Source organism: Diadema antillarum, unplaced genomic scaffold (assembly GCF_040938485.1).
Source record: "Diadema antillarum isolate AM-2024a unplaced genomic scaffold, OU_Dant_1.0 seq00001469_RagTag, whole genome shotgun sequence".
NCBI classification, from domain to species: domain Eukaryota; kingdom Metazoa; phylum Echinodermata; class Echinoidea; order Diadematoida; family Diadematidae; genus Diadema; species Diadema antillarum.
The window spans coordinates 918,084-945,619 of NW_027272208.1; the positions used below are offsets into that span (position 1 = coordinate 918,084).

Genomic DNA, 27,536 nt, shown 5'->3' on the forward strand with positions numbered 1-27,536 from the left:
GTCGGACATCCACTGATCAGACAGTACGTGGCGAACCCTGCATGCTTGGACACCATCAGATCATAACCCTCAATTACCAGTGATGCTAAATAAATCCCTACGGTTGATTCAGAGCCACAATGGCCCAAGTATTGCAATCACCATCACTTTTGCTGGTGTACAAAATTTGCCAAAGTACTGTAATCACTATAGGCCTACCCTATCCATCCAATGATTTGAGTACTGTGTGGGGCTTTCGTCAGCAGTGTATTGGGCTCAAGGTGCAACAACATATTGGTGAATAGATGCTATTTGCCACCTGAGGGCTAGAGAAAAGCCTCTGAAAAGCACCCTCTGATCTAGCCCTCCTCTGTATTCTTTGCACGATGTGACAAGACACTATGCATGCAGTACCAAAATTTGATTTCAATATTTTCATCTCCATCTTTTTTTTTTCACAATATATGAGAATTAAGAGCAGAACTTGGCACAAATTAGGTGAATTATGTCTCAAAATGCCCCAAACAAGACATCCTACATAAACTATGTCCACCTGACTGAACTCGATAAATCCAAACATCAAAATCAATCACGATCAAAATCATGAGCTAAGCAAACACACACACACATTCACACACTCACTAACAACATGCACACACACACTCACAATATGCACACACACAAACACACAAACACGCAGACACAACAGAAACTGCCATTTTGTATTCACAACATAGTACCAGCCTTTTCACTGGTGTGACAGAAGAAAAAAAAAACTTTTTCTGCAAACCCTTTGTCTACCTTAATAGATGTTGATAAAAAGGTTTTTCCTGTTTCCATTAAAACAGGTACCCTATACCAACTACATGAGATCAAAATATGTGTGTAATACAAATGTATTTAAATAAATTCAATATAACTAAATACGAAGGTATTTCGATCAGCAATGAAACAAATGAGCACCACAGTAAGGCAATGTCCGGTTCCAGAGTCCAGTGAGTCTCCTTGCTTCTTTTATTTCTGTCACTTGCATTTTAGACAGGTTTTACATGTGCCCCCTGGAGCACACTGTGCTTTACAGGCCAAACAGACCTCGTCACATAGTCTGAACACGAGACATTTTTCACATGAGAAGAGTTCTGACCCATCTTTGCCATACCATAGATGCAGGAAGATTTTATCATAAATGCAAGAAAGAATGGTCCTTTAGTGTTCCCTCTTTCCTATGCAGCTCGAGCAATGCCAGATGCAAATACAAACAGGATTTAGTTCTGTGCCAATGCATGGCTCATATTTGATGTAATTTCGAAACGGCATCGCATACATGTACAAAGAAACATGACTGGCAACTGCTCTGCCCAAGTTTTGTCAAGGGATACATAACTTACAATGCCACTAACATATAACTGTGGTCAACCTAGTTTTCAGCAACTGATAACCACTTATAGTCAGCCCTCCATGACAGCCCTTTCAGCATGGATGAGTACAACACAGAAAATTGGAATTCATTGGGGATCTCACGTCTCTGTGTACAAGTTGTAATTCCCCCCAAGTATTCTAAACAGCACTTTATCACTGTTGAGGCTAGCTACTAGTTTGATTGAAATTCCCACAACCTTAGCCTCAGAATTTCTGGCTAATGATCCTGAATTACATCAAATCGTTTTCAAGAGTCCACACAAGGGGGCATCAAACTTCATCCAGATTCAGAAAGACAAGTTAACATACTATATATTGGTAACAAGGCATTAAAATGACGAGCAAATCTGAAGAGAAGATCGAGCACAAACTTTTTGCATTTGTTAGCACGCTGTCATGGAATCATTAACACCCAAACATATTTCCTTTTTTAAGGATTCAGAATGGGAGAAAAACCTTAATTCAAACAACATTTATCAGTCAGCAATCTGGTCGTCATGATGATGTAAATATGACGGATTACAACAGGTTGCTACTATTGTTCTTGCATTAGCTGTAAGGTCTGTACCAATCCACAGGAATTGGGCAAGAGTGTTACGTTTCTTCAAAAAAACAAAAAAACAAAAAAAACAAACAGTCTTGTTCAGAGTGCACTCAATTTCACCAAAATTTATCCATTATCATTCCTCAAATGAAGAACACATCAAGACTTATCAGAAACATAATTATCTAAAGGGAAAATTGTGCATTTTTTCTTTTTATTTTGAGTAAAGAGGAAAGTTTTTCAAGTTGGATCAACCTAGCAAGTCTTTTGACCCAAATATTCATGGGGTTCCAAGCGATCCTCACTACATGTATCAATACAATATAATCAATGTAATGACTGTTTAACACACACTTACACAACTTTATGGCACTTATTTATATGGAGTTCACAATCCTCAATAAATGAAGATGGTAAAAAAGATGTATAAAAATATTCAAAGATTGCGCTTTTAAAGAAAAAAAAAAGAAAAAAAAGTTTTGTAACTATGCCATCATTTATCATAAGAAAACATGATATCACAGAATGCATTAAGCTCACAGGTACAATTTGCAAAAGACGATTCCCCTGGAAGTACCTTGGACTCATTCCCTCTCAACCATATAACAAATTCTACACCTTCATTTCCCAAATTACTATCCTATCACTCAGCGTATGACTGCAACACTAGACTGTGTCACATTAGCAATGAAATAACATATCCACACATCGAATAATCGTGAGACAGAAGCACAAATCTTTGTCTTTAGTCCGTTCCTTAAATAACTGAACTTGTCACATCAAATCATAACAATTTTGCCAAAGCATTTTCTGTGTGTGTGCATGTGTGTGCATATACTACTGGGTGTAATTCTGCATGAAATTCTGGAATAAACTTAATAAATATGACAGTACCTGTGAATAAAAAAAAGAAAAAAATCATCAGTGTCATTACATACAATAATAACTTAAAAAACTGAACAACATAGACATACTTCAGAGACATCACATTGTAATTGGCATCAGAAAATTGAGCATCTATCTCCCGTCTTTGTCAGAGAAGTGAGCATCATTTTGTTGTCTCATTGAGTGAGATGTCTTGTCAACTGATCTGCACTGGACGCATTCATCATGGCTTCTCATTACTGGTTGACAATATATTGTTGTCCCGCTGTACTACCCTGGTTTAGAGACACAGAATCACTCTTGAGAGGGTCACGCTTGTTTAAAGCAGCATGAACACTCTGCATGCCAATGGCCCATAAGAAGTCAAGACCGATTGTGACACCCTTCTTACATCACGACTACCCTCTTACATAACAGCACCCATCTTTACATCACTGCACATTAAAAGACAGTGGAGACACAGCTTTGGTGCATGGCTATGTGGAATGCATACCAATCAAATCTCATGTAATCAAACACATTTTGTCCAAAGAAAGAAGTCTCAATCAACGTTCAACGTTCATCTCCAGACTCATAACATATTCAATGCCCTGAACAACTTTAGAGGAAAGATACATAGAACACTCAAACATGTAAGCATGGACTAGGAACCATGCAGGGACGTAACTTGGCTTAGCCTCTCCTTCCCGATCATGACAGAATGGCAATGATTGGCACCAGACTTTACTTCTTGCCAAGAGAGTAACATTTTATTCTGCACATAGTATTTAAACACAGACTAATTCCTGTGGCACTGAACTCTCTCCATGTCGAGTATTTTACCCTGGACTGCTTGATATTTACCGTCTACAAAGTCCCTATCCCCAAAATATACACACAAATTAGAAAAAAAAGAAAGAAATAAAGAGGAGAGGGTGAGGGCGCTGCTTTCATTAAAAACAAAAATCCCTTACACCAACATTTTACCATGGGAAATAACTTTCAAGATTTTTTTCTTGAGCACATCTGCACAAAGTTTCTTCCATCAGAAGAGCAACCCTACAAATGGTCTTAAAAATGCAGAAGCAAATGGAGGCATTTAGGAAACAAAATAAATAAATAAAAGAAGACGGGTATAACATTGGTTTACCATGTACCCGGAATAGGAGATAAATATTTTGTTTTCTCACTCCTAAGATGTCTTTCCTACTAACTGTGGTTTTGCTTGTTGCCACAGCAACAACACTGCCAGCTCCAGATTGGCCAGGAATGACTTGACTGTCCATTAGAGTCACAGCACGTTTGTTCGTATGCGTGTGTGCGTGTACAGTGTATGTGTTTGTTTTGTTCTTCTTGCATATGTGTGCGCCCACTCTGCAGCTGGTACTATTTCTTGTCAACGCCGGCAGACTGGGGTAGGTGCTCATAGCGGCAACTGCTCCCATACCAGCATCCAGTGGTCCTCCAGAAATAACACTCATTCCCATTGACTGGTCCTGACTTCTTAGCCCTGGGGAAAAGGGAAAGGGAGAGAAATCACATCATTTCAATTATCGCAGTACAATAATTGAGCTACAAGATTCTTTTTTAAAACTTACACAAAACAAAAATACTAATTACAACATATTACTACTGTCTACTGTAATTTTACGGCCAATAAAAACACAAAAAGACACTGCATTATGAAAATTCGTCAGGAAATACAAGTCGAAGAAAAATTCGACTTCCGCGGAAGTCAAATTTCGTGTAAGTCGAAGTGTTTTCGCTGGTCCCAATAAATTCGACTTAGGCGAGGTTGCCTGTATACTAGTAATCAAAATCACACAAAATTGATGCAACATGTCAGAACATTATTACTTCTGTTATATCAAGTGAACAGTGAAATTTGAACATTTATGCAATACTGTTGACCCATTTCAAATACATCTCGATAACAAAATAAAAAATTAGGAAACATAACCAATAGAGAGTGACTTGTCTAGCAACTAGAAAAAAAAAAGAATCTTGCTGATATATCGGCACCGGCACCAAGATACGACTGTGCGTAAAAACACATAGGTTCCTACATGTAGCAGGCAGCCTAATTTTAGACAGTGGTGTGGTCAAATTATGGGCAGCTTCGTCCATGACATTCACCTGTAATATTACATGACCATTTTGAAAGGCTGTAGAACACTATCAGAATAATTTCCCCAGCAGTCATGTCACACACAACACATCATCAAAATATGGCACAATTTCACTGGAAACCTTTCAAAGCAAATCCCTGGCAGAAGGCTGCAATTACATCATGTCCCTGGAAACCACAGCAGCCTTGTTTGCCTGAAACAGTGTGCTGTAGAGAGGTGGGATATATGCCTCCCCCCCCCCCCCCCCATCCACTCTCGCTCCAGTAAACCTGCAACTATAGACGGTGTTTTCACGTCTGGTCAGGCTAGACTATACATATTTTCCGTCATGTCTCACTAATTAAATAATTTTTTTTAAATTATTGTTAGCATTTTAGAGTACACTATTTTTGTTTTGTAATTTGCATTTGTGGGTCGACTCTCACGTTCATTTTGTTTTCTTTTTAATTACACCAGGTTAGGGCTCGCTGCTTGCTCAGCCCCCTCCCCCACCCCTTCATTCATGCTGTTGCTATTTCACTCTTTTTCCTATTCTCTATCCCTCTGTGTTGTTCTTTATCTTGTATGATGTTACCTCCCTATTCATCCTTATCCTTCTCAGGTTGTCCCCTAAGATCCTTGGGATCTTCACTGACCCTCCTCTGTCCTTTGCCTGTCCACTCTCCTGCTTTAATCCTCCCCCCTTACTTGTTGGGCTCCTTGCCCATGACTTTCAACCCTTCCCTTTTGTTTTCTTTGTTCCATGTCCCTAGCCCTCCCCTCACTATTCTTGTTGTGTGTAGTCCTCCTTATATGTGATTGCTTTCCCTGCCTGTTTGTCATTTTGCCTCTGACAAAGATTCTGCAGGGTTTGAAAGCCCAGGCCCCTTTTGACTCCACTAATTAGAAGGACTGCCTCCAAGTTTTATTACGGCTTATTATGTGCTGTCACGCTTTGTTGTGTTCATCCCATTTTACTCTGCAGTAATAGGTTTTTCATCAGCACCGTGACTGCAATGGCAAATTCTTTTACAGTTTAAAAGTCTGATATGGGCCTGTCACATTTACCCATCCCGTCCCCCAGTGTTGTCTCACGTCTGTCCCTTTTTGTCCACGGTGGCTTGAAACGTGACTGCTGTGGCCTCCGAGAACATGGTGTCATCGTAGCATAAACAATACAACTGGTCTCTTTCACACATACCACTCTGATGTATATCACTTACTTCTGATCCTGGGGAATGAACGTCGGCTTCACTTTGGGTTTGCCTGGAGCTGGCTGGTTCTTTCGCAAGATCACAGGTTTGAAGCGTGCATCTACTACCTCCTGGGTAGTGCCTAAGGCCGGGTGATGCTCAATGGGGTTGTCGGGGAACTTGATTAGGAGAAATTTGCCATGAAACTCTTTCCCCTGCATGAAACGGTGTGAAAGAAGACATACAACCAACTATCATTGCAAGACTATTTGCTGTGACATATGTAAAGTGAGTTTTACTCTTTGATCTTGAGGGATTCGCTAATCAAATAAGTGCCTTTACACCTCATATAGCATACCCCAGCAAAGTATCAACTAAATCAACTGACTTCCTTTATTTTTGTTCACATCTGAAATTACACCCAACATTAACAAGCTATGAGGTTTAAGAACGGACAGGCTTTACCATCTAACAACATACTGTATCAAGCACTATTCCAGGACCAGAAAAAAAAAGAAAAAAGAACTGGAATGCTGGATGCATCTTTGTTCAGTTAAAGTGCCAAGGCACTGACATTCAATTTGTCATTAGATAACACCCTATCAATTCACAGAGTAATCCAATTTCTTTCTTATTTCAACCTGCTAGTATCTACAAGTTAAAGATACATGTCAATAAGCAATCATTAAAGGGACATTCCGGACGATTTTCATAATTTCACATCATGTAGTACATAAATCAACAGCTCCATGAATAGATTCTTGGAATTTGTTGTGGTCCTTGAGCAGAGAAACCAATAAATTGAAAATCTTAAACAAATTACACTGAACAGTGTTGATGACATCAGAGCCTCATACATTTCAGAAATGTAGCAGTACAATTCCATTACAATACTACTTCCTCAACAAGTTCACCTGTGAAGAATCTATGCATGCCTTCTTCTTTTGTTCTGCTTCCATGAGCCCCAACTCATGCATTCTTATGATGAGGCTGCCATGTCATCATCCTTGTTCATTGCAATTTGTTCTAAATTTTGAAAACATTCTCAATCCTCATCCCAATCACTACAAATTCTGAAACTTTGTACTCAGTTTAACTGATTTATAATTGTTCAAATGTAAAAGTCTGAAAATCATCCGGAGGTCCCCTTTAAGTTTTAACATTTAAAGACCCGGTACGCTAGGGATACCGTGGACGGGGAAGACTGACCCAGCTAGGATAGAGTCAAGAATCCCTGTAACAAACCGTGTACAGCTTTATCACTGATCTCTTAGAAAGTACACACACAGCACAAGAATCTTGATTGGAGCAGGGAGGTGTTAGAAAAGGAGAGACAACTCCTGCTCTCCTTTGAAGTCATGCGCGGCACCGCCGAGAAGTTATGCGTTTAACTACAGGTGGAAATCAGGTGCTTTGACAAAAGAGAGCATCACTAATCTGGACTAGCGCTCTCACATCTAGAAATACTTGCCCCTACTGCATTTTGCTCTCTCTCTTTCAATGTGATGGCAACAATGAATTTGTGTACCTTGAATTGGAGCAGCGAATCAAAATGCAGTGAAAAACTGACAATTTTAACAGCAAGTAGTTTAACAGCAAACTGGTGCATGCTTTAGCGGAGTACTTTATTTGAAAGATCAAAATATCCCAGATTAAAGGATAGAAAACTAACATGCGGAAATGTGTGCATTATAGAAAAATATTAGGTTTTTAAGATGGCCTATTTTCATTTCATTTCAATTTGCGCATTACGAAGAAACTAGAAATACACGTTTATAATATTGAATTCTTTCCTAAACTACTCTTAATCAATTCGAGTATTTCATTAAAAATTTTACAGGGAAATAAAGCTTGTAATTCAACGAAAGGTGAAATGCGTTCTTCGTCTCCGAACTTCGCCTTGCAACTAGAGCGGTGCAGAGCATGACTTCAAAGCATATAGTGGAATGCTAGACATCCCATTGTAACGCTTTGAACCAAAACAGGTGTTTGCATGAATTACGAAGAGTTGTCTCTCCTTTTCTAACACCTCCCTGATTGGAGTCAACTGTTGCAGATGAGCATGTGCTTCAATGCACTTATTTGCTGACCTGTGGTATACATGGTTTTCGAATGTACCCCAGTGGGCAGCAAATGCCTTGGACCACTCGTGAATACCCACGCTTCTACGTCTTTAATACATTCAACACGGTCTCACTGACCTGGAGTTTTTCCATAGCCCGGCTGGCCATTCGGGGCTCCTTGTAGTTTACAAAGGCACAAAACTTTTCCAGCATGCGCCTCATGCTGACAACTTCTCCATAGCTGAAAATATGACAACAAAGAGGGAACGGTATTACTGTAACCACATCAAGACTAGAGAGAGGCACAACAATGTATATGGCTGTCAATGATACAACCAACACAAAATTTGACAATACTTGTTGTATCATCTGTGACATCACCATAAAATAAACATCCATTCCATTCCACTTCCAGTCCCACAGATGATAACAATACAATTAATCAAATTAATACACAATGCTATTGATGTAAACAATGAAAATGTTGGCACCGAAAATCAAGACTAATTGTACTGCTACAACAAACAAGTCAAACAATAAAACTGATTACCATTATAATAGCAATGACAAGTCACTTTTCTCACTACAGAAACTAATTGTGAGGTCATCGGTAAACCCACTCTAATATGTAGAAAAACGGAGTGCATCATCATAGCAATGCTACACCTCAGAGACGTCATGAAGCATGGAATTTAAGTCTAAATAAAAAACAAAACAACTAAACTAAAAATACCTGAACTTCAACAGTTATGACAAACTGTCACTAGCAAAAGAGTAAATCACAAATTTTACAAGCTATGCTTTTCTGGTGAATTCCTCTTTTCCATGTAGAGTTATACATTAGGATTGTATTGCTTACTTGTTTATTTATCCAAACCAGAGTTGATATCATTATAATGATTGTATTCATATTTTGTTGAAACTTACGTGATTCAAAGTTCCTTTAAATATTATGTACTCATGTAAGCGTTATGTATTACTTTGTATTACTTTATATGGAAATAAAATCATTTTGAATTGAATTGAAAGAAGAGAAACGCTGGCAACTCACGGCTTAAACAGCTCTTTCAGCTCCTTGTCTGTTACAGTTTGTTGCAGATTACCTATCCAAAGGGATCGCAGATTTTCGGGATTTCTTGCACTGAGGACAGAAAGACAGAGAAACTCTCCACTGTTATATCTGGTAATCACCACAATCATTCATGAGATCAATGTAAGGTATGTAGTTTTGGGAAGGCAAAACGAGGGAGTAGTAACCTTATTAGTTATATCACACTCAGAGCTGAACCTGCCCTGCATCCCAACGGCAACAGAGAAATTAAATGTATCACGCTGGAATCTTGTAATCCATTCAAGTAATGTCATCTATGTAAGGGCTTCACTATTCTGTGCACAGGTAGAACTGAATGCCCTTCTGCATGCCTACGTCACTGCCACAGAGTACAGGCATCATTATGTCTGCTACTACACATTCCCTTGTGAGGCTGGCTCCGTTATCTTGGCTGACAATGTTATCAAGTCTAGAAAAGACTGCATAATCCTCCTTTAACCCTAACCAGGCCGGGCTTTTTTGGGTGTTCTGTGGCCGGGGAGGGGTTGATTCAACCCCCCCCCCCTGAGATCTCGGCCGTCGATCGCGCAATCGCCATGAAATTTGGCATGTGCATTACCTGTGGCGTAATCTACCAAGCTATACAAAAAGAAATGGAAATTTTCGTCATAATAATTGATTATGCTAATATATGCATAAAATCATACATTTTGCTCTAAATCAGAAATTAAAGCTCCTAGAATCCTAATTTTTGGTAAAAACATTCTTTGTAGCATTCCTAACAATGTACTTGAAAAAAAATTTTGGTATCAAAGTCAATTTCTCATGTATTTTATTGTTTTATGAATTTCTTATGTATTTCTTTGTTTTTTTGACCTTTTGTTTTATCATTTTTTTTCCACAAAATTTATGACAGAACCTATATCAAGCATAATTATGCTAACATTAATTAGTTTCAGCCTATAAAAGTGAAAATAATCATATCTTTATGAATAAGAAAAGAAAACTCAATTTGCATAGACTTTACACACAAAATCACGTTTTTGAGCCATTTCGGTCTGACAGGCATGTATAAAATGTTATGTAGCATCGTAACGGTATGCACGATTTTCGCGAAAATGGTGTCAAAAGATGCGCGAGACTTGAAAGTAAAAAGTCAGTGAACGGCACATTCAAAAAATTTCGCGCGGCGGAGTAGTCGCGAAAAATGTCGAGGGGGGGGTTGATTCAAACCCCCCCCCCCCCCCCCGGCCTTTTTAGGGTTAAGGTCTTCATGCAATCATACTTGTGGTAAGAGCATTTGTGACTTATAATACACCACACACTGCTCCCATTGCACATTTCACAACATAATTCAGTTGCAGAGTCAAGGGCTAATCATTTGATTTCACTTTCCATGTTCCAAACAAACCAGAAATGTTGCTATGGCAACTGGTCTACCTCTGCTGTATCGCATCATTCTCCCAATGGGTTTACAGTATATCTTGGAAAATGAGGTGGTTTCACATAATTAATACCTGATAATACTTATACACCAAACATCACGACAAAACTTAACCATTTTCAAATGTGGAAAACAGGAATGTTGGCATTTCGCTTAACCTGTTCCATACTGAATTCTGAAATGCCCAATGACATAATACACAGGCTACCAGGTTCCACTATGCAACAGGTTAACCTTTGACCCCATGGCTCAAATCTTTCCCTAGAGAAAACGTTATGAGGTAATGCATGTATATATACCTAAACAATAACCCAAGAAACAACAGCAGGGAATAATTTTCCTGGAATCGCATGGCAATTTAGTACGCATTTTTACACCACTATCTTTTGTGTAGCAGTTTTCTTTCATAGAAGTGTACAGGATACCATCTGAAATATTGTTCATCAGCTGAATTTAATAATCACATTTGAGCTGGAAAATTATTCCCTGAACAGAACACTTGCAATGACCCAAATGTGAATAGAAAGAAATGAACTAACTCGAGTTTGCTCTCTTGGATGGTTTGCGTAATATAATCCTCGTCATCAGATTGATAAACCTCTTCCATTTCGCTGTTTTCCCGACGGTCCCCCCTCGCCAGCAGGTGTTCTAGGGCCGCCTGGAAAGAGCCGAATTCAATGATGGCCTCCTCACTCTGCTGCTCGCTGAAACCCATCTCCTGTGTCCGGGGGAGGGATGAAAAGGGGGGGGGGGAGAATGAGTTGGAAAGAGTTCAATAGGAGTAAGAGAGGAGAGGGAGAGATTGGACAGAGGAGCCAGAGAGATATGTATATACAAGAGTCAGAGCAAAAGCAAACAAACAAGCAAATAGACAAACAGATTGAGTCAAAGAAAGAGAGACAAGAGAAAGAGAAGCAAACAAGAGATTAAGAAGAGCAAGACACAGAGAGAATTAAGAGAAAGGGAGAGAAAGACGAAAATCTTGAGAGATATTTCAGCTTTCCCTCATCAAGAAATATAACAGAGATTACTTGCAACATACAATTTAATAGTCATGGCAGTGTTTGTTGTATATGGCAAGATCTCAAGGTGTCTTTTGGAAATTTTGCGTATTCGGAAGCCCTAATTTCTAAGCACCAATATCACCAATATATATATCACCAATATCATTTGTATATACAATATATGCGACCGTGCATCACAAAACCAACCAAAAGTGGCACGCCCTGATTTTACGTGAGGACTCAAAATAGGTGAAATTGATCGACCTAGTCAATCTGGAGTTTTTCATATTTTCTGAAAGAGCAATTCTTCTACCACATACTGTAAAGCTAGGGATCATAAAGCAAATGGGAAATAGCATTTTTAGAGATTTCTCTAGAGCTTATTTTGTTGAATATTGTGATTACGTTTGCCCTTTCCTTTCTTAAAAATCCTTTACACACTCTTCACTTTCAACTCGGTAACTTTGGAAAGAATGACGCAGCTATTTTTGAAGTTGGTATTAGAAACAGATAGAATGTGTTAATATATCTTGCTTAATTTCAGCTGAGTCTGATAATCCCTTCATTGTTGTTACTATGGTGTTTTACATCCTGGTTTTTGTTTGTTTGTTTGTTTTTTGTTTGTTTGTTTTTGGTCCCATTCATTGCACAGCTTGTGTGGCTTGGCAGAATTCAATGCTTCAATAGACACTACACTTTGAAGCATCTTTGCTAAGTACAAGCTTATCCAGTGTGTGCTTGGTTCCCAATAATTAGATTAGGAGCTCGAGTCCATTTCAATCAAGTTATACACCATTTTCATACTGTTCATTCAGAATCTACCCTCAACTAAAATTCCTCATCTGGCATTTTTTTGTTGGCTTTCGTGATGCAGGGTCACATGATATGGTCATGACCCATGTCTTACCCTTAGTCTGATGACCCTCACTGTTCTCAGTTCAAGCACAGCCTCTGCACAGTCTTTATCTAGTTTTAAAACATGCTCAAATGCAACTTCTGCACTTGAGAAAAGCTGCATAACGAGAAAAATAAACAAACAAAGAATAGAGCCATAATAATACAAGTAATAATAATACAATACAATTATTAAGCACTTAATACAGATGTTTCTAAGCCATCACATCAATATATAAGAACACATCACAATCTTTCAAATACTGTTGTGTTGGAGTCAGAATGCCATTGGCTGGTAACATCTTTCCACTCTTTGCATATCCTCTGAAAGCATGAGGCCATCAGTATCACTTTCTATCATCACCATTATCACTGGTCTCGCTGCAGCAAACTCACATTAGTGCAGAATACACACGTATCAAGTTTCAAGCAACTGGAGAGAAATTTCTATAAGCACTCACATGAGTGAATATCACAACTCTCAGTCTTTGAACGCATAAATTGAGTAGTAGCACCACGAGTTGGGTATCAATGCTGTCAATAACATGTCTATAATATTACACGTGCCATGAAATTGTCGAAATGACGACGTACTATCATCTAACTTGAGCAACCAGACTATTGCACATAGGACATTGGGATGCGTAAACTGCTCATGCATTTACTTTTAATTACTAATATCTTCATTAGGAACATGGCCCTTGTTTACATATTGGCGAAGCTCACTGATCGTGACCATCGACCTAGGAGTGATTTTTGCCCCTCTCTCCACCAAGGCGATAATTTCACATTCATTTTTATTCATTACACAAAATAACATTAGTTACATTCGGATGGTGATCCCTAACTTCGAGGATAGCTATCTTCGAGGATGGGCTCGTAGTTGATGGCTACCTTGAAGTTAACTTGAAGATAGCTATTCATGAGATACCTCAGGGTTAGCACTCTATCACTCTATTTGGGGGTCCCTACTCATAGCTAAGCATCGTGTGGACAGAACTTGTTGATAAGAACTTGTAGATAAGCGTGGTTACAGGAGGCAGTGAGCCTATCCTCGAGGATAGCTACCTTAGAGGATAAGCTTCGTCGTGTGAACGCGAGTTATGGTTACGGGGCCAGAGCATATCCTGGAAGATAGCTATCCTCGAGGTTAGGGATCACCATCTGAACATAATTACGTCATTGGATTTATGGTAGTTTACAAAGACATGGTGAGAATGAATAATTGTATGAATATCATCTAAAAATGCATATCACATTAGTATTACAAATAAATATCAAGACACCGTTGCCTAGGATACAGATGCACCTGTGGAATCTTTGAAGGTTGGAACATTGAAATTTTCTGCCTACTACGCTGAAGAGAAAACAAATGATTAAAGGTAGTATCATGTGCATGACACCTTCTTCCCTAGTACTGCATAAATCAAGATGGGAACATGATCAAACAGTCCTCAGGTATACTATACTGAAGAATAACATCTTGTGTTCACTCACTCATTTGGTCAATATCTATCTGAATTCGAACTATCTGGCTGCCATGGCAACCAAGCTATTCTTTTATTTGTTATGACAATGTACTATTACCATAGATTGAAACTTACTTTTAAGCCACTCAAGGCACGACCTTTGCGATAGTAACCTTTTGCCCATGTTCTATCTAGGTTGATAGCTTCTTCTGCATCTTTCAGTGCCCTGGAAGGAATGAACAAAGGGTAATGATACTAAAACAATGCAAACACTCTCTTGTCCTTACCATAATACAACATCATCACCACCACCACCTACATTATTACCATCAACATCATCCAAGTATGCCAACCTTGTAAACAGCATTGCAGCATTCAATCTTAGGTTGAAAAGGCATTATTTTGGGCTGAAAAACACTATTTTTACTTTTCTTGCAATACACATGCATAGTAATTAAGAAACAAACAAACATTGGCATCTCTGCACCATCACATCATCATCGTCATCATCATCATCATCATCATCATCATCATCATCGTCATCATCGTCATCATTGTCATCACCACCACAACCATCACTATCACTGTCATCATCACTACCACTGCCACCAACCACCACCACCACAATCATCATCATCACCACCATTATCACATTCAAAGTGATTTAACAAACTAGAGCACCCTGAATCATGGACTTGACATAATGTACTTATGTTATTCAATGATATGCACATGACACCATAATGCAGGCAACCACACTACACTGATGCATGAAGCAAAATGGCACCGAAAATGTTGGTAGTCCAAGAACTTTGACTACTACCACATCAAGACAAAATGAAATTGATGATGTGCTATCAAAGGCTCTACGTTGTATTTCAAGAAAAAAAAAAATTAACAATAACTTAGGATGCGTTCGACGCTCTCCTAAAGCGAACTGTACCGTACCATACCCGCGCCAGAGGAGCGTTCGAACGCTCCTAAAGTGTACCGTACCGTACTGTACCGAGCCAAAAGTGGACCACTTCCCGATGTGCTCCAAAAGTGTACCAAAGCGTACCAAAAGTTTGTTGTAAAGCATGCGCGTATCATGCGCATACGTCACAATGCAAAGACATCATTCTCTTTGTTCGGGACAGCTGTAAGTAGGTCAAGCGCAAGGTGAATGACATTCTTGCTGTAAACAAGCGTGACCTTTTCTAAAAATAGCTCGTGAGGTACGCTTTCTCACAGAGCGCTCGAACGCTCCAAAACTGGCACAGTTCGGTACGGTACGCTTTAGTTCAGTTCGCTTTGGTTCGCTTTAGAGCGTTCGAGCGCACCCTGAGAGTGTAATCAACAATATTCTTTATCAGGTGTTTCTCATGCTACTATCACATATATCAAATAAATTTTACCTACAGTGAGTGTATACACAGCTATTGCAAGCTAGCTTTTCATATTAGAGGAAATTGCCTTTACTTACTCTTCATACATTTGTAAATGGTCAAAACAAAATGATCGATTCCCGAAGAACCTGCAGAAAATGAACAGAAATCGAAAGAACAAATCAATCATTAACAAGGAATTCAAAGTATCATGTCATCATAGGAGAAAAATGCTCTCATGAGTGAGTTGTTCTAAGTACAGTTGATCAAGAGCAACAGACACTAGAAAGTTGAAACAAAAACAAAATCAAATAAAACTACAGTGACTCCACAAATGTCCCTTAATACTAAAAATTATTTATCAAAAGCCAATATGGACTACATGGAAACTTGAGTGCACTGTCCTATGGAAGGTCCATGACATAGCATCCTTGTCAGCTGCCCACACTACCCTCTGTGCCCGTCCTTCATACATTGCTCTTCATCGGCATCAGTTTAATAATGCAACCAATACAGACATCTTGTCCCCACCTTTAACCCTATTCTAACTGGGCTATTTGAGACCAAGCTTTAATTGGGGGTGGGGGGTCAAACTGACCCCCCTCCCCTTCAGATTTCAGCCGCCAATGGCGCGATCGCTGCAAAATTTTGCCCGAACATAGAGCCTGATGTCAACTACAAGATTTAGATGGTCATACAATAGACAAATAGTGATTTCTATTTTAAGTAAATGCAATTTCTTATGTATTTTGTCTTTTTCAACCTTTTGTTTTCTATTGTTTGGGGTTTTTTTGGCCAAAATTTGTTGCAGGAACTTTTTCAAGCTTATCTACATTAGAATTGATTAATTCCAATGATAAAAATTTGAAATAATCTAATTCATATCAATTCAACGAAAAAGAAACAGACAAACAAACACAATTTGCACTGGATTTGCACACAATATCACAAATTTGAGCTGTTTTTGGGTTGACATGCATGTATGCAAAACATTATGTAACTTCAAAACGGTGTACCCGGAGGTCGCAAATTTGGTCTCAAAATATGCCGGAGACTTCAAGGAAAAAAGTCATGAAATGGCATGGCAAAATCTTTGCGCGTTGCGGAATCATGGCACAAAATGTCGGGGGGGGGGGGGGGGGGGTCAATTTGACCCCCCCCCCCAAGTTAAGATAGGGTTAAAACCCGGTAGCGTGGGGATTCATGGGTAGCCCAATTAATTCGCTGCCCACTGGGGTACAATGTGCATTAAAACTATCTCAAAAAGCACCAGTCCGCGAATATGTGAATCGAAGTGTACACTCATGTGCAACAGTGGACTCCAGTATAGATTCTTCCACTGTATGCATAACACTACAGAGATCAGTGACAAAGCTATACAAATTTTGGATGTAATACAGGGATTCTCAAAAATATCAGAGCTGGGTAAACCTTCCCACTCCATTGAATCCCCACACTACCGAGTCTTTGACAGTAGAAATACATTCAGGGAGCAAGGAACTACACTTTGGACCAGAAGCTGTGTACATACAGAATCATTTTCCAATATATCATGAGCAAGGTCCAATACGACAGCTTTCTGTGGAAAATATATTTACAATACATCTGTTTCCCTCCCCAAGTTAAAGGCAGATAACATTGAATAAACAGCAATTTGACTGAGACTAGCAAGTACAGTGCACTCCCGTTATAACGAAATGCTCGGGACCGGCAGTTTTATTTCGTTATAACGAAATTTCGTTATAACCGAACAAATACAATATATAGGCCTAACGAAAACAAGGAACCACGTATATATATCATAGTATGTTTGCTGAATACTCATCATACACTGGAAAGCTATGTGAAATGTGATGGGATAACTGTATTACAATAATAAACGCAAGTTCCCCTCAGAAACTGTGCGTGACACAAGGAGCAAACACACAGTGGTGTGAAGTGTTCACCCATGCAGAGACGCTATAAATGCTTGTTCCGCTACGTATTTTCGAAAGCAATTCGCATTTCGTTATAACGGAGCACATTTCTTTTGTTTTTCTTTGTTGGTGGCGCTCGGAAAAGACTTTGTTATAACGGATATTTCGCTATAACCGTGTTCGTTATAAGCGAATTTTCTACCACAGACTTTAATGGTGATAATTTTGGGACCAGAAGATTTACTTCGTTATAACGAAATTTCCTTATAACCGTGTTCGTTGTAACGGGAGTGCACTGTATGAATATTTGATGCAGTTGATGATTATGCTCACATGGAAAAAAAAAAATGTTGGAACTGATGCTTCTGTTAATGTCACCTCAATTCTGACACATGGATAGTAATTATTATATTAATTTATATTAATATTAATTATTTCCATTATTATTGTACACTATTTTCATTCTGCTGCAACTGTAAATCTTTCTTTGCAAAGGGTCCTCTTGCATACAATCATGTGACTTGTGGGTGAAAAATTGAAAACCAAAGTCATGCAAAAGAAAACTAGAAATGTCGCTATGGCGACTGATGCCTCTGCCATAATGCATGATTCTCCCAAATAGGTGTATAGTACAATGTCTTCACAATGTGTGATGACAGTTTCACATAACTGGCAAAATATTGAAATGACAGGTTTGTCAGAAATGTCTTGAATGTTGACTTACCTTGAACTAGGTTTGTTATAATTGTCTAAGAGTGCAGGTACAAGTATTTGGGGAATTGTGGATTTTTACTTGACTCCTGACCGACCCTTTTATAAGTTTATGCATTGAGTCATTTTCAAGGTATGAAGAAAGAGTGTAATTACAGTATAAAATAGAGGTTTTTTTTGCATTTAAACCTGGCCTTTGACCCTTAACCTTTGACCTTCTGGCTGGAAATTTCCAAGAGAATCTCCACTAGGTTATACATGTATATCAAGTTTTAAAAATAATAATGCAAGCGTTGCATACTAGTATATGAGGGAAAAAGTAAAATTTTGAGGAGTTGACCTTGACCTTTGACCCCTGATTATTGACCCATGACCCCTAAATTCCCTAGATAATCCCTGCCAGTCAGTACATGCGTATGTACCAAGTTCCATGAAGATACATTGAACTATTTGCGAGAAAAGTGAAATTGAAACATTTTCACCTAACCTTTGACCTTTTGACCTTTGACCTTATGACATGAAACTCTCTGGAGAATCTTTACGCAGTAGTTCATATCTACACTAAGTTTCACGAAAATACCTTCGGGCATTGCATGGATATGGGGGAAATAGCAACATTTTTAGCATTTGACCTTGACCTTTGACCTCTTGCCAATGTCACTTAAATCTACTCAACTAATTGCCCCATCATACAGTGTACATCATCCTTGGACCAAGTTTGGTGAAAGCTGCTTCATCCAGTTTTGAGTTATCACGTAAACAGATAAATTTTAGGATTTGACCTTGATCTTTGACCTTTGACCTCTGTCCGATTTCACTCAAAAATTAATCAAGTAATTGTCCCATCATACATCATCCTCGGACAAAGTTTGGTGAAATTTGCTTGATCCAGTCTTGAGTTATCCCGTAAACGGATACAATTTCATGATTTGACCTTGACCTATGACCTTTGGCCGATTTCACCCAAAATCTAATCAAGTAATTGCCCCATCATACTTTATACTTGGACCAAGTTTGGTAAAATTCCAGTCAATATTACTCAAGTTATCACGTAAACAAATGCGGATGGACGGACGTACGGACAACCCGAAAACAATGCCTCCGGCACCACTTCGTGGCGGAGGCATAAAAAAACCCAAACACATACTACTAGTAGCTCTACAAAAGATTATCTTAAAAGATATAAGCCTTACTTGTATTCAATTGTATGATTCCAAGCTTCACAACTACAGTAGACATAAGAAGGCTTATTCTTAAAACAAAACAAAACAAACAAACACACCACAGCAGCATTTCATGAAACTTGTTTGTCACTGATAACTGTCTAAAGCTATGAAAATCCTTGCATCTGATTAGCTAAGAAAATCACTGACAAAACACTTGATGAAATGCCTCCTAGATAATGGATGATGCTTGAAAAAAAATAAAACAAATCAAAACAAACAAACAAACAAAAACCTTTAAAAAATCAACCAGTATGCCTTTTTGTGGGGGTTTGTGTGTTACATGATCACATTGTGTATGCTGATTTAGCTGCATAACATATGTATGCTTTAGAAATATACACATATACATACTGTACATACATACATTGATGTATGCTGCAACCAGCATACATACACAAGGTTCAGGGAATGTCAAGGCCCACAATCAATCATTTGCTAACAAACATTGAAATGCAGTTAAAACCACATAATGATACAATTCCCATGAACCACATGAGCTAAAGCTAGTTCCGGGATTGGTCTCCTTTTCTTGCTCTCACAAAAAAAAAAGAAAAAAAGAAAAAAAAAAGGTTGGTTCCAAAGTCCATGACCGTGTGACTGGAAATTCCCCATTTGCACATTTCATATACTGGACTCACTAGCACATTTGCAGTGAATTCATGCGGCATGTTTAGTCAATACATTGACACGTTCACTCGCTGTTGTATTCCTTCGACCTATTTCATTACTATTAACAGTGTGACAAACACATTCATGGGCATGTCAATATTATAATCACTGCAGAGACATGAACCCACAACACAGCCATACACATGTAACTTTCACAGTACTATGAACATGTTCAGTCATGTCTCTTCATAGAACTCGTGCAAAGCCTATTCTGGCTTTCTATGCACATACCATTTTCTGATTAACTGCACACACAGTGTTAATGAGATTGTGTTTTTATGTACCTATATGCTATCTGTTTTCCTTATTTGTTTTTCTTTTTTTTCATAATACTTTCATGTTTTGTCAATGTTTTCATTGTTTTTATATCTACACTTTTGTACAATGTGCTCATATTGACATGTATTTTTTATCTATATATTGAATCGGAAATAAAGATTGAATTGAATTGAATTGAAAATTTGGAAAACCTCTCTCATTTCAACCATCCAAACGTTTAAGAATGATTCAACAGATTTCACACTCTAACAAGAACACAAATGTTCTGTGACCGAAAAGTCAACAGAAATTTGGGAAAGAAAATGTGCTTACCTGAAGTCCTTTGGGTTTAATTCTATTGCTTTTGAAAAAAATTTCACAGCAGCTTGGTAGTTTCCTTTGTTGGCCATTTCATTGCCTCTAACTGCAAGGCAGTGGAAAAGATAAGATCATGGTCAGGGTGGTCATATTTGACTGGACATTCATCTGCCAGAAGGTCAGCTAGTAACACCCCTATCACAAATCCATCATCAAATTATCTCCATCAGTGTAACACCGACTATTCAATAAAAATTGCATGCACAAATGCTAAAAATAATGCACTCTATTTGTTTGTTTTTTACCATCCCCACTAAAAGGAAATAGACTGAAAAAGATGGATAATCGCCATGGTAACAGCACAAACCCTTCTGATGATGTGTTTGGAGTAAAGGTGACCCTTTGACTGCACACTCACACAAAAAACTGTGTGTTATTTTCAATTGTGTTCACGAACTCCACGTATGGTTGCAATGCGGATATTAAGCGGATAATAGCAGCTTAGAAAGTGTGCACATTCCTTAGGTCCTGCTCTACTTTTATTCTGTAATTATGGGAATATCATCCCCATTTATTGAGTTTATGGAAGGGGTATAAAAATTGAGTTACGTGATGTGACTTTGGAGTACTTTGCATGGTGCACACGGAGAAAATCCACAGCACACCCTTCAAGTCTTATTTGAAGCAAACTGTCCCTGTGTTAGACTGCCTAACTTTTGTTTGTCATGAAATTTCTACCATGAGCTTGATCGACTGGTACATTGTAGCTCTTGAATGTTGTTAAAGCCATTGCTTAAACTGTTCTGAAATGTTTCCAAATCATATGTTTTTAACTAATGAATAGATCATAAACCTTGCAACGGTTTTTGTAAGCCGTGTGCAATTTTCTATTTTGAGGTAGACCTGGACAGAAATATTGTACTGTCGCTCAGTCTATTAAACTGTTTGCCTCATATTACCATTCACAACACATGGATCATCATTTCTTCACCAAGTGTACTCACCTGCTAATTTCCTACTTTCAAGAATCTGAGGATCCATGTCTTCAATCTGATGAACAACAAACAGAGGAGACTTCATTCATAAAAAAAAAAATACAGAGCTTAAGCATGCAGTTCATTTTTCAGCTATTAATATTGCAAAGAAAATGGCATAATTGATCAATATGAAGCCACCATACATGTACATTCCAGGTTGTGATGACAATTAAAATTCTTGAAATCACACTACAAAACCTTGTTGAAGATGAAATGCAATTCAAGAAATGCAAAGGACATGATTATGATGGATCAGCATTACTGACATATGTTCTTTTCTTTTTCACAAAAGATGCTACTGATAGGATTTCAACAGCTGCAACAGAGGACGGTTTTTACAGCTTCAGAAGTTTTGTTCTCTTTGTGTTGTATTGAAATCTTACCGATTCAGACTCGTCTTTTCGGCCCTTTTTCTTCTTTTCTTTCTTGGGCGGTGGAGTTGTCTGTTTTTTTACTTTCCCACTGGCAGCACGGGCAAAAAAGGCACTGTTCATGTCTAGACCTTCTACCTCCTCATTGCTCTCTGATTCTGACATGCTGGAAGATGAAATGGATAGGGGGGGGGGGTGGTTGAAAGACGGTGAAACCAGTGAACAGTCCATATTACTATCGGTTCAAGCCGCTCAAGTTTTCCCACACGATGTGTGATACATCTCTGCATGTGTTTGTTTACGACTGCTTATATTTTGTAGTTCATTTTTGGTGTACGTATCACATACACAAACCGAAGTCACATCAAGTTGCAGCCTACTAATATATACAGGGAATGATTTTCCTTCTCGAAATTGAATAGCAATTTTTGTCGATGGACATACATTTTCAACAAAATGGTATACAAGTCTATGTAATGAAACTGCTATGCAAATTACATTTTGTATAGCAGTCATACCAAAATGCATAGCAAATTGCTATGCGATACCAAGAAAATTATTCCCTGATATCTTTATATCGTCGCTGGGGCAACAAGACCTCGTATCTACGAAATGTCAAATGTTCAGGAGAGCCAAAAAACATGGCGGCCAAAGCACTGTGGCGAATGGGATAGCCTTTCCTCTGACATGCCGTGGTGGCTTCATTTTTGGAGTAAGACACTTAACCTTAACCCGTTATTTGACAATTAATCCAAAAAAGTCATTTTCACCAAATTTGCAGATATAAGGTCTTGTCACCCCAGCGACAATATATACATATATGTATATTTTGTGTGTGTGTGTGTGTGTGTGTGTGACTGCAGTTCTCTGCAGAGACCCTTGCTTCTCATTAACACATAGCATGACATTAGCTCACACTTGGATAGGAATCTACTTGGTATGTCTTACTACCTGAAAGAGTTAAGACTGATTACAGACCCGGAGGGTGTTTCATCAACGTTTGTTAGCGCTGACAATTTCAGCAAAATTCTTGGTTTTGATTGGCTGAGATGCTCTGCTCACTGACTGTTACTATGGTGATTCAAGTTGTCAGCGCTGACAAACGTTGATGAAACACCCCCCTGATCACAGATACTCAGACTGTACATTCTGGAGTGTGATGCTCCTTTAAAAGTTATGGAGAATATAACTTCTTCAGTTCAAGACAAATTAAAATCTGTCACAAGGTTTTGAATGGAATCACTGAAAACATATGAAAATAAAATATTACTCATTTCCATTCAATATGACATACTGTCGTCAGTTCTTACATTTTGAATTATTTTGTGCAACCTTTGCTGCAAGTTTCATCCAAATCCGTGCACAACTTTTTGAGTTAGCACACGGACAAACAAACAAACAAACAAACTAACAAACAAACCAACAGTAACGAAAACATAACCTCCTCCCTTGGCGGAGGTAATAAGAGTGTGCAAACATTTTGCCTGTTATAAGTAACATTCTTCTAGATCTTTGATTTCAAGGCAGGCAAATCGTATGGGTAAAACTGATATGTTATTTGCAGTTTCTTCATGTTTACTAGTCCTCTAGGGTGCATGATGAATTTGCATTCCTAATGTGGCCAGTTACCCTGTAAGTAGTGATACTGCCAAAGAGCTAAACTGCCGTAGTAGCAATGAGCACTTTGAAGTGTTGGCTCAATTATTTTGATTGTTAATGAAATTGAAAAGACAACAGAAATTCGCCATAGCTGGATGAGCGTGAAATACCACTTGTGCAGAAAAATGTCTACTTTTACAGTAATTTATTAACAGTTCCTCTTCTATAATCCTACCTCCACCATTCTTCCTAAAACATCTCGACTGAGGCATGCATGACTTGTCCATCATGTACTCACGCTTGATTCTGTATACTTGCAGCTTTCTTGTTTTTACTTGACTTCTTGGCATTTTCAGTGGCTTTCCCCCCTCCTGCTCCAATGTTTTCTCCGTTCCCTCCTTGATGGCCGTCATGGATCTCCTTCCGATGACTTGAATTTGTGTCCTCGTGAAGGATCGAATTTGAGTCTGCTATTGTTTGTTTGTCCGTGGATGTGGCATTATTGGTATTATGCATGGAAGACGTATCATTGTGCGAGTTCAGTTTGGAACTTCCTGTAGAACCGTTCGTCTGAAAAGGGATAGAACAGATTAAAAAGCTATTTAGTCACGATCTCCACTGCTTTTAAATACAGCAATCACCACTAGATATCAAGAGCTTGCGATCACTGCCTCATCACATACAAATTTGTAGAGATCCCGCTTCATTCATTTATTGTAAAGAGCAGGGTGTTAACCTGGGGAAGTGGCCAACACCTACCTACACAGGGTGCTACATAACTTTATTTTGCTACTTGCCCAGTCGGGCAATCAGATGTTCAAATTTGCTGTAAAACACTTGTCCAAACATTAACTTTACTTGCCCGTAAAGAAAGTCCCAAATATCGGGAAATGATACAGAAAATCATATGTTAGTGAATGTTTGAACACAATTGGAGTAACAGACACGGTCATATCAAGCGTTGCTGTTGCATTGCATCAGGGCTTCTTCACATTAGTGTTGGAATGTTGCTAGATGAAATATTAAAGAGCATTGCATCACTAAACAGCCACTATCTTTTGGCTTCGGTATGGTTGACTTTGTGAGTTTAATGGGGGAATAAGTGAAATAATGTGTTTGCTTGCCCAATTCGGGCAAGCATTTGTTCTCATTGTTCAAAAACACTTGCCCGAATTTGATTTTTACTTGCCCCGGGCAATCGAGCAAGTGCTTATGAAGCACCCTGCTTCACAAAAACAGCAAATGCTCCATGCTTCCTTCAAGCAAGAGGACTGCACTTTAAAGGAAGAAGAAGAAAAATATAATCAAGTCATAGAGTTTCTGTTTGTTTGTTTGTTTGTGATTGTATTTTGTTTTGCCTGCAGTTGCTTTTGTTTTTGCTTCTATTTTAGCATGGCACAAAATACCTGTCAAGATGTCAGCTCAATATACAATGCATCACTGCTATCAAATGTACACAACTACCGGTTTTTTTTAACAAGGAACCAAACCAAGTATTGCAGTCAACAATCTGTGCTCTGTTGCACACTCTGAAACATATCACAGCCTATTACTTCCTGTGGCTACCATGGCAACACCAAACACACTTTGCTGGTGATTGCTTAGGGAGGTTTTGTGCAAGATTCATAGGGAGGTAGTCATAGTGGTGGGTGATCACTGATAGATATACACATGTAGGCAATTTAAAAGACAAGTTCACCCTATATGAGTGGATTAAGTAAATGCAGCAATATTAGTAGAACACATGATCAGTGAAGTTTGAAGAAAATTTGATAATTTGTTCAAAAGTTACTGAACTTCTTAAATTTCAGTGCTGCCATTGCTGGATTAAGAAGACTACACTTTGTACACTAGTTTGTTACATCACTGCAGGACATCGATACACTGTATTATGAAAATATACAGAGAATTCCACAAATTCCATCTTTGATAAAAGTAGGGCCTGCACATTCCCTGAACTTGTTACTGACATGTTTTAGGGGTAATATTGTTCTCCCTGCTTTTTGAAAGAGATAAATCAAGTGCTTTCTCATTTTGCTAGAAGTAGGAAAATATGTTGAATTCTGTTCACATTTTCTTCATGTCATTGTCTTGCATTGATGTCACAAACTGTTGTAGTCTTCTTTTCCAAGCCAAGCGATGGCAGCACTGAAACTTTATTATGATTACTATATGCAACTTTAGTCATCGATATGTCGTAGCCATTTCAGCAAAATAATTTATAGTATGCAGGTACACTGTACCCCACTCAGCCGTCTCAAATTTAAGAGCTAGTTTGACACCTTTCAACTTCTTTGAAAAGGACTCAACTTCATATCCCTGCCCCCCTTCACTTTGCAAACATCAAGAAATTTCTCAAATGATGTTGTGAGATATGAGCAAAAGGCATAAACTAAATGCAGGCATATATACTTCTTTTCTCTGCTGAAAATTTGATTTCTTTTTTTTTTTTAAGCATTGCACTTCCTTTTCACTTAATGTTAACAATAATATTCGAAACTCATAACTGTTTTTTGGATCATTTAGTTGGCATGATATCCCCAAAAATATTTGCAAATTTGTTCAAAATATCTTTATTTCATACCATGGAGTGTCCATTTTAAGATATACAAGTGTATGAAAAAAAAAATCTTATTAAGTAATTTAGATGGAACAATGCAGAATACAAACATGGGAAGGGTAAAGCTCGAAAGAAAATATTCACACTCAATGAAGAAATTGTGCTATAGAGCAGACATGGTCACGCTGAACATTCCGTACACACACACAAAAAAAAACTCTCCTTGCATAAAACATATCCCAATTTGCCCATGCACAGAGTAGAGTGAGTTTGTAAACTGTCATATATTCAGCAGTGCCAGTGCTGTATGTCGCAAGACACACTGCAAGTGCAACCAAGTCCAAAGTACCCACCTTTTTTGATATCTTCACATTCCCAGATATGTACTTGTAAATGAGCATTACAGTCAAGGCAACAAACATGACTGTTAGTAAAGACACAGGAAATGATCGCAATGACGAAAAGTTGTCCAAAGTTACAGAGTCCATGATTTTCAGCTCAGCAAGAACCATGTGTCTGTCTGTGCTGAGCAATGCAGGTAGGGAGCCCACTCTTTCCTGGAGACTTTCTACACGCTGTTGACATGTGTCACTCTATCCCACTGCACTCGGCTCGACTGCTGCACTCTTTCAAAACTTGCAGACACTAGCATATTCCACACACGGGGAGTAAAGGCAGTTTCCAAACACTTGACAAACAAAATTTAGACTGCATCTCCTAAGGAACTAGAAGCACAAGTGAGTCTTGTCTCCTGTCAGTTGACCCAGTGTTTCTTTACAAGCCTAAAGAGTGTTTCTGATGCAGTTGAGCAGTACAATGTGTTGCTAGTGCAGTGGTCTAGGAACGACACAGTATTTTGCTGAAGAGTCTCGTGGAACTTTAGTGCTACTGTGGTGTGTATCACAACAGGCGCAGGCACTGTTTAGACACTTTCGGGTCCATAGGTGCAGTAGGTCAAACAGAGCCCACAGTTACAGGGTACACTTAGCCTGCATGCAAGCAAGGTGCATGCACTAATACACAGACACACACACACAGACCAGACACACACATGGAGCTGAGGTATGGTATTGTGGTATTGAGTATGAGGGTGATAAACGCATCAGTGCTTAGCTGCCTTGCTAGAAATGAAGGACTCCATTATATTTATATATAGGAAGTACTAAAGACTGCCTCTGCCAGAAACTGTCCTTCACTGCACTATAGTACATCCACAGCTTCATGCACGGATGCACAAATAAGAAAAGCCGCCTGGATTCAATGACTTGGTTTCAATCTCATTCATGGAGAAAAGAAATTGTAATGGACTAGAGTACCAGTATAATCATATTCGAAAACATTCTATGACAAAAGAAAAGAGACAAAACAAAGCTGATTAGAGGGAGATGAATGGGAAGTACATTGTACACTAGTTCTGCATTAAAGTACCATACAGGGAAGAAACTTTCAAATGATGATGATTATTTGCTACT

The 27,536-nt window shown here is 38.6% G+C and overlaps 1 protein-coding gene across 1 annotated transcript in view; it reads right to left on the reverse strand.

Annotated features, from left to right (window-relative positions):
* Positions 1 to 3,527: 3,527 nt before the first annotated feature.
* LOC139709753 (uncharacterized) overlaps positions 3,528 to 27,536 on the reverse strand; it is a 50,831-nt gene continuing 26,822 nt past the window's right edge. Inside the window, exons 8-19 of the mRNA XM_071621715.1 lie at positions 23,803 to 24,074; positions 21,918 to 22,071; positions 21,502 to 21,547; positions 20,513 to 20,603; positions 15,498 to 15,548; positions 14,168 to 14,258; positions 12,577 to 12,681; positions 11,205 to 11,383; positions 9,222 to 9,311; positions 8,309 to 8,411; positions 6,138 to 6,322; positions 3,528 to 4,316 (exon numbers count right to left, since the gene is read on the reverse strand). Coding sequence (XP_071477816.1) covers positions 4,193 to 4,316; positions 6,138 to 6,322; positions 8,309 to 8,411; positions 9,222 to 9,311; positions 11,205 to 11,383; positions 12,577 to 12,681; positions 14,168 to 14,258; positions 15,498 to 15,548; positions 20,513 to 20,603; positions 21,502 to 21,547; positions 21,918 to 22,071; positions 23,803 to 24,074 — 1,491 coding nt within the window. The 3' untranslated portion in view covers positions 3,528 to 4,192. The remainder of the gene's footprint in view (positions 4,317 to 6,137; positions 6,323 to 8,308; positions 8,412 to 9,221; positions 9,312 to 11,204; positions 11,384 to 12,576; positions 12,682 to 14,167; positions 14,259 to 15,497; positions 15,549 to 20,512; positions 20,604 to 21,501; positions 21,548 to 21,917; positions 22,072 to 23,802; positions 24,075 to 27,536) is intronic.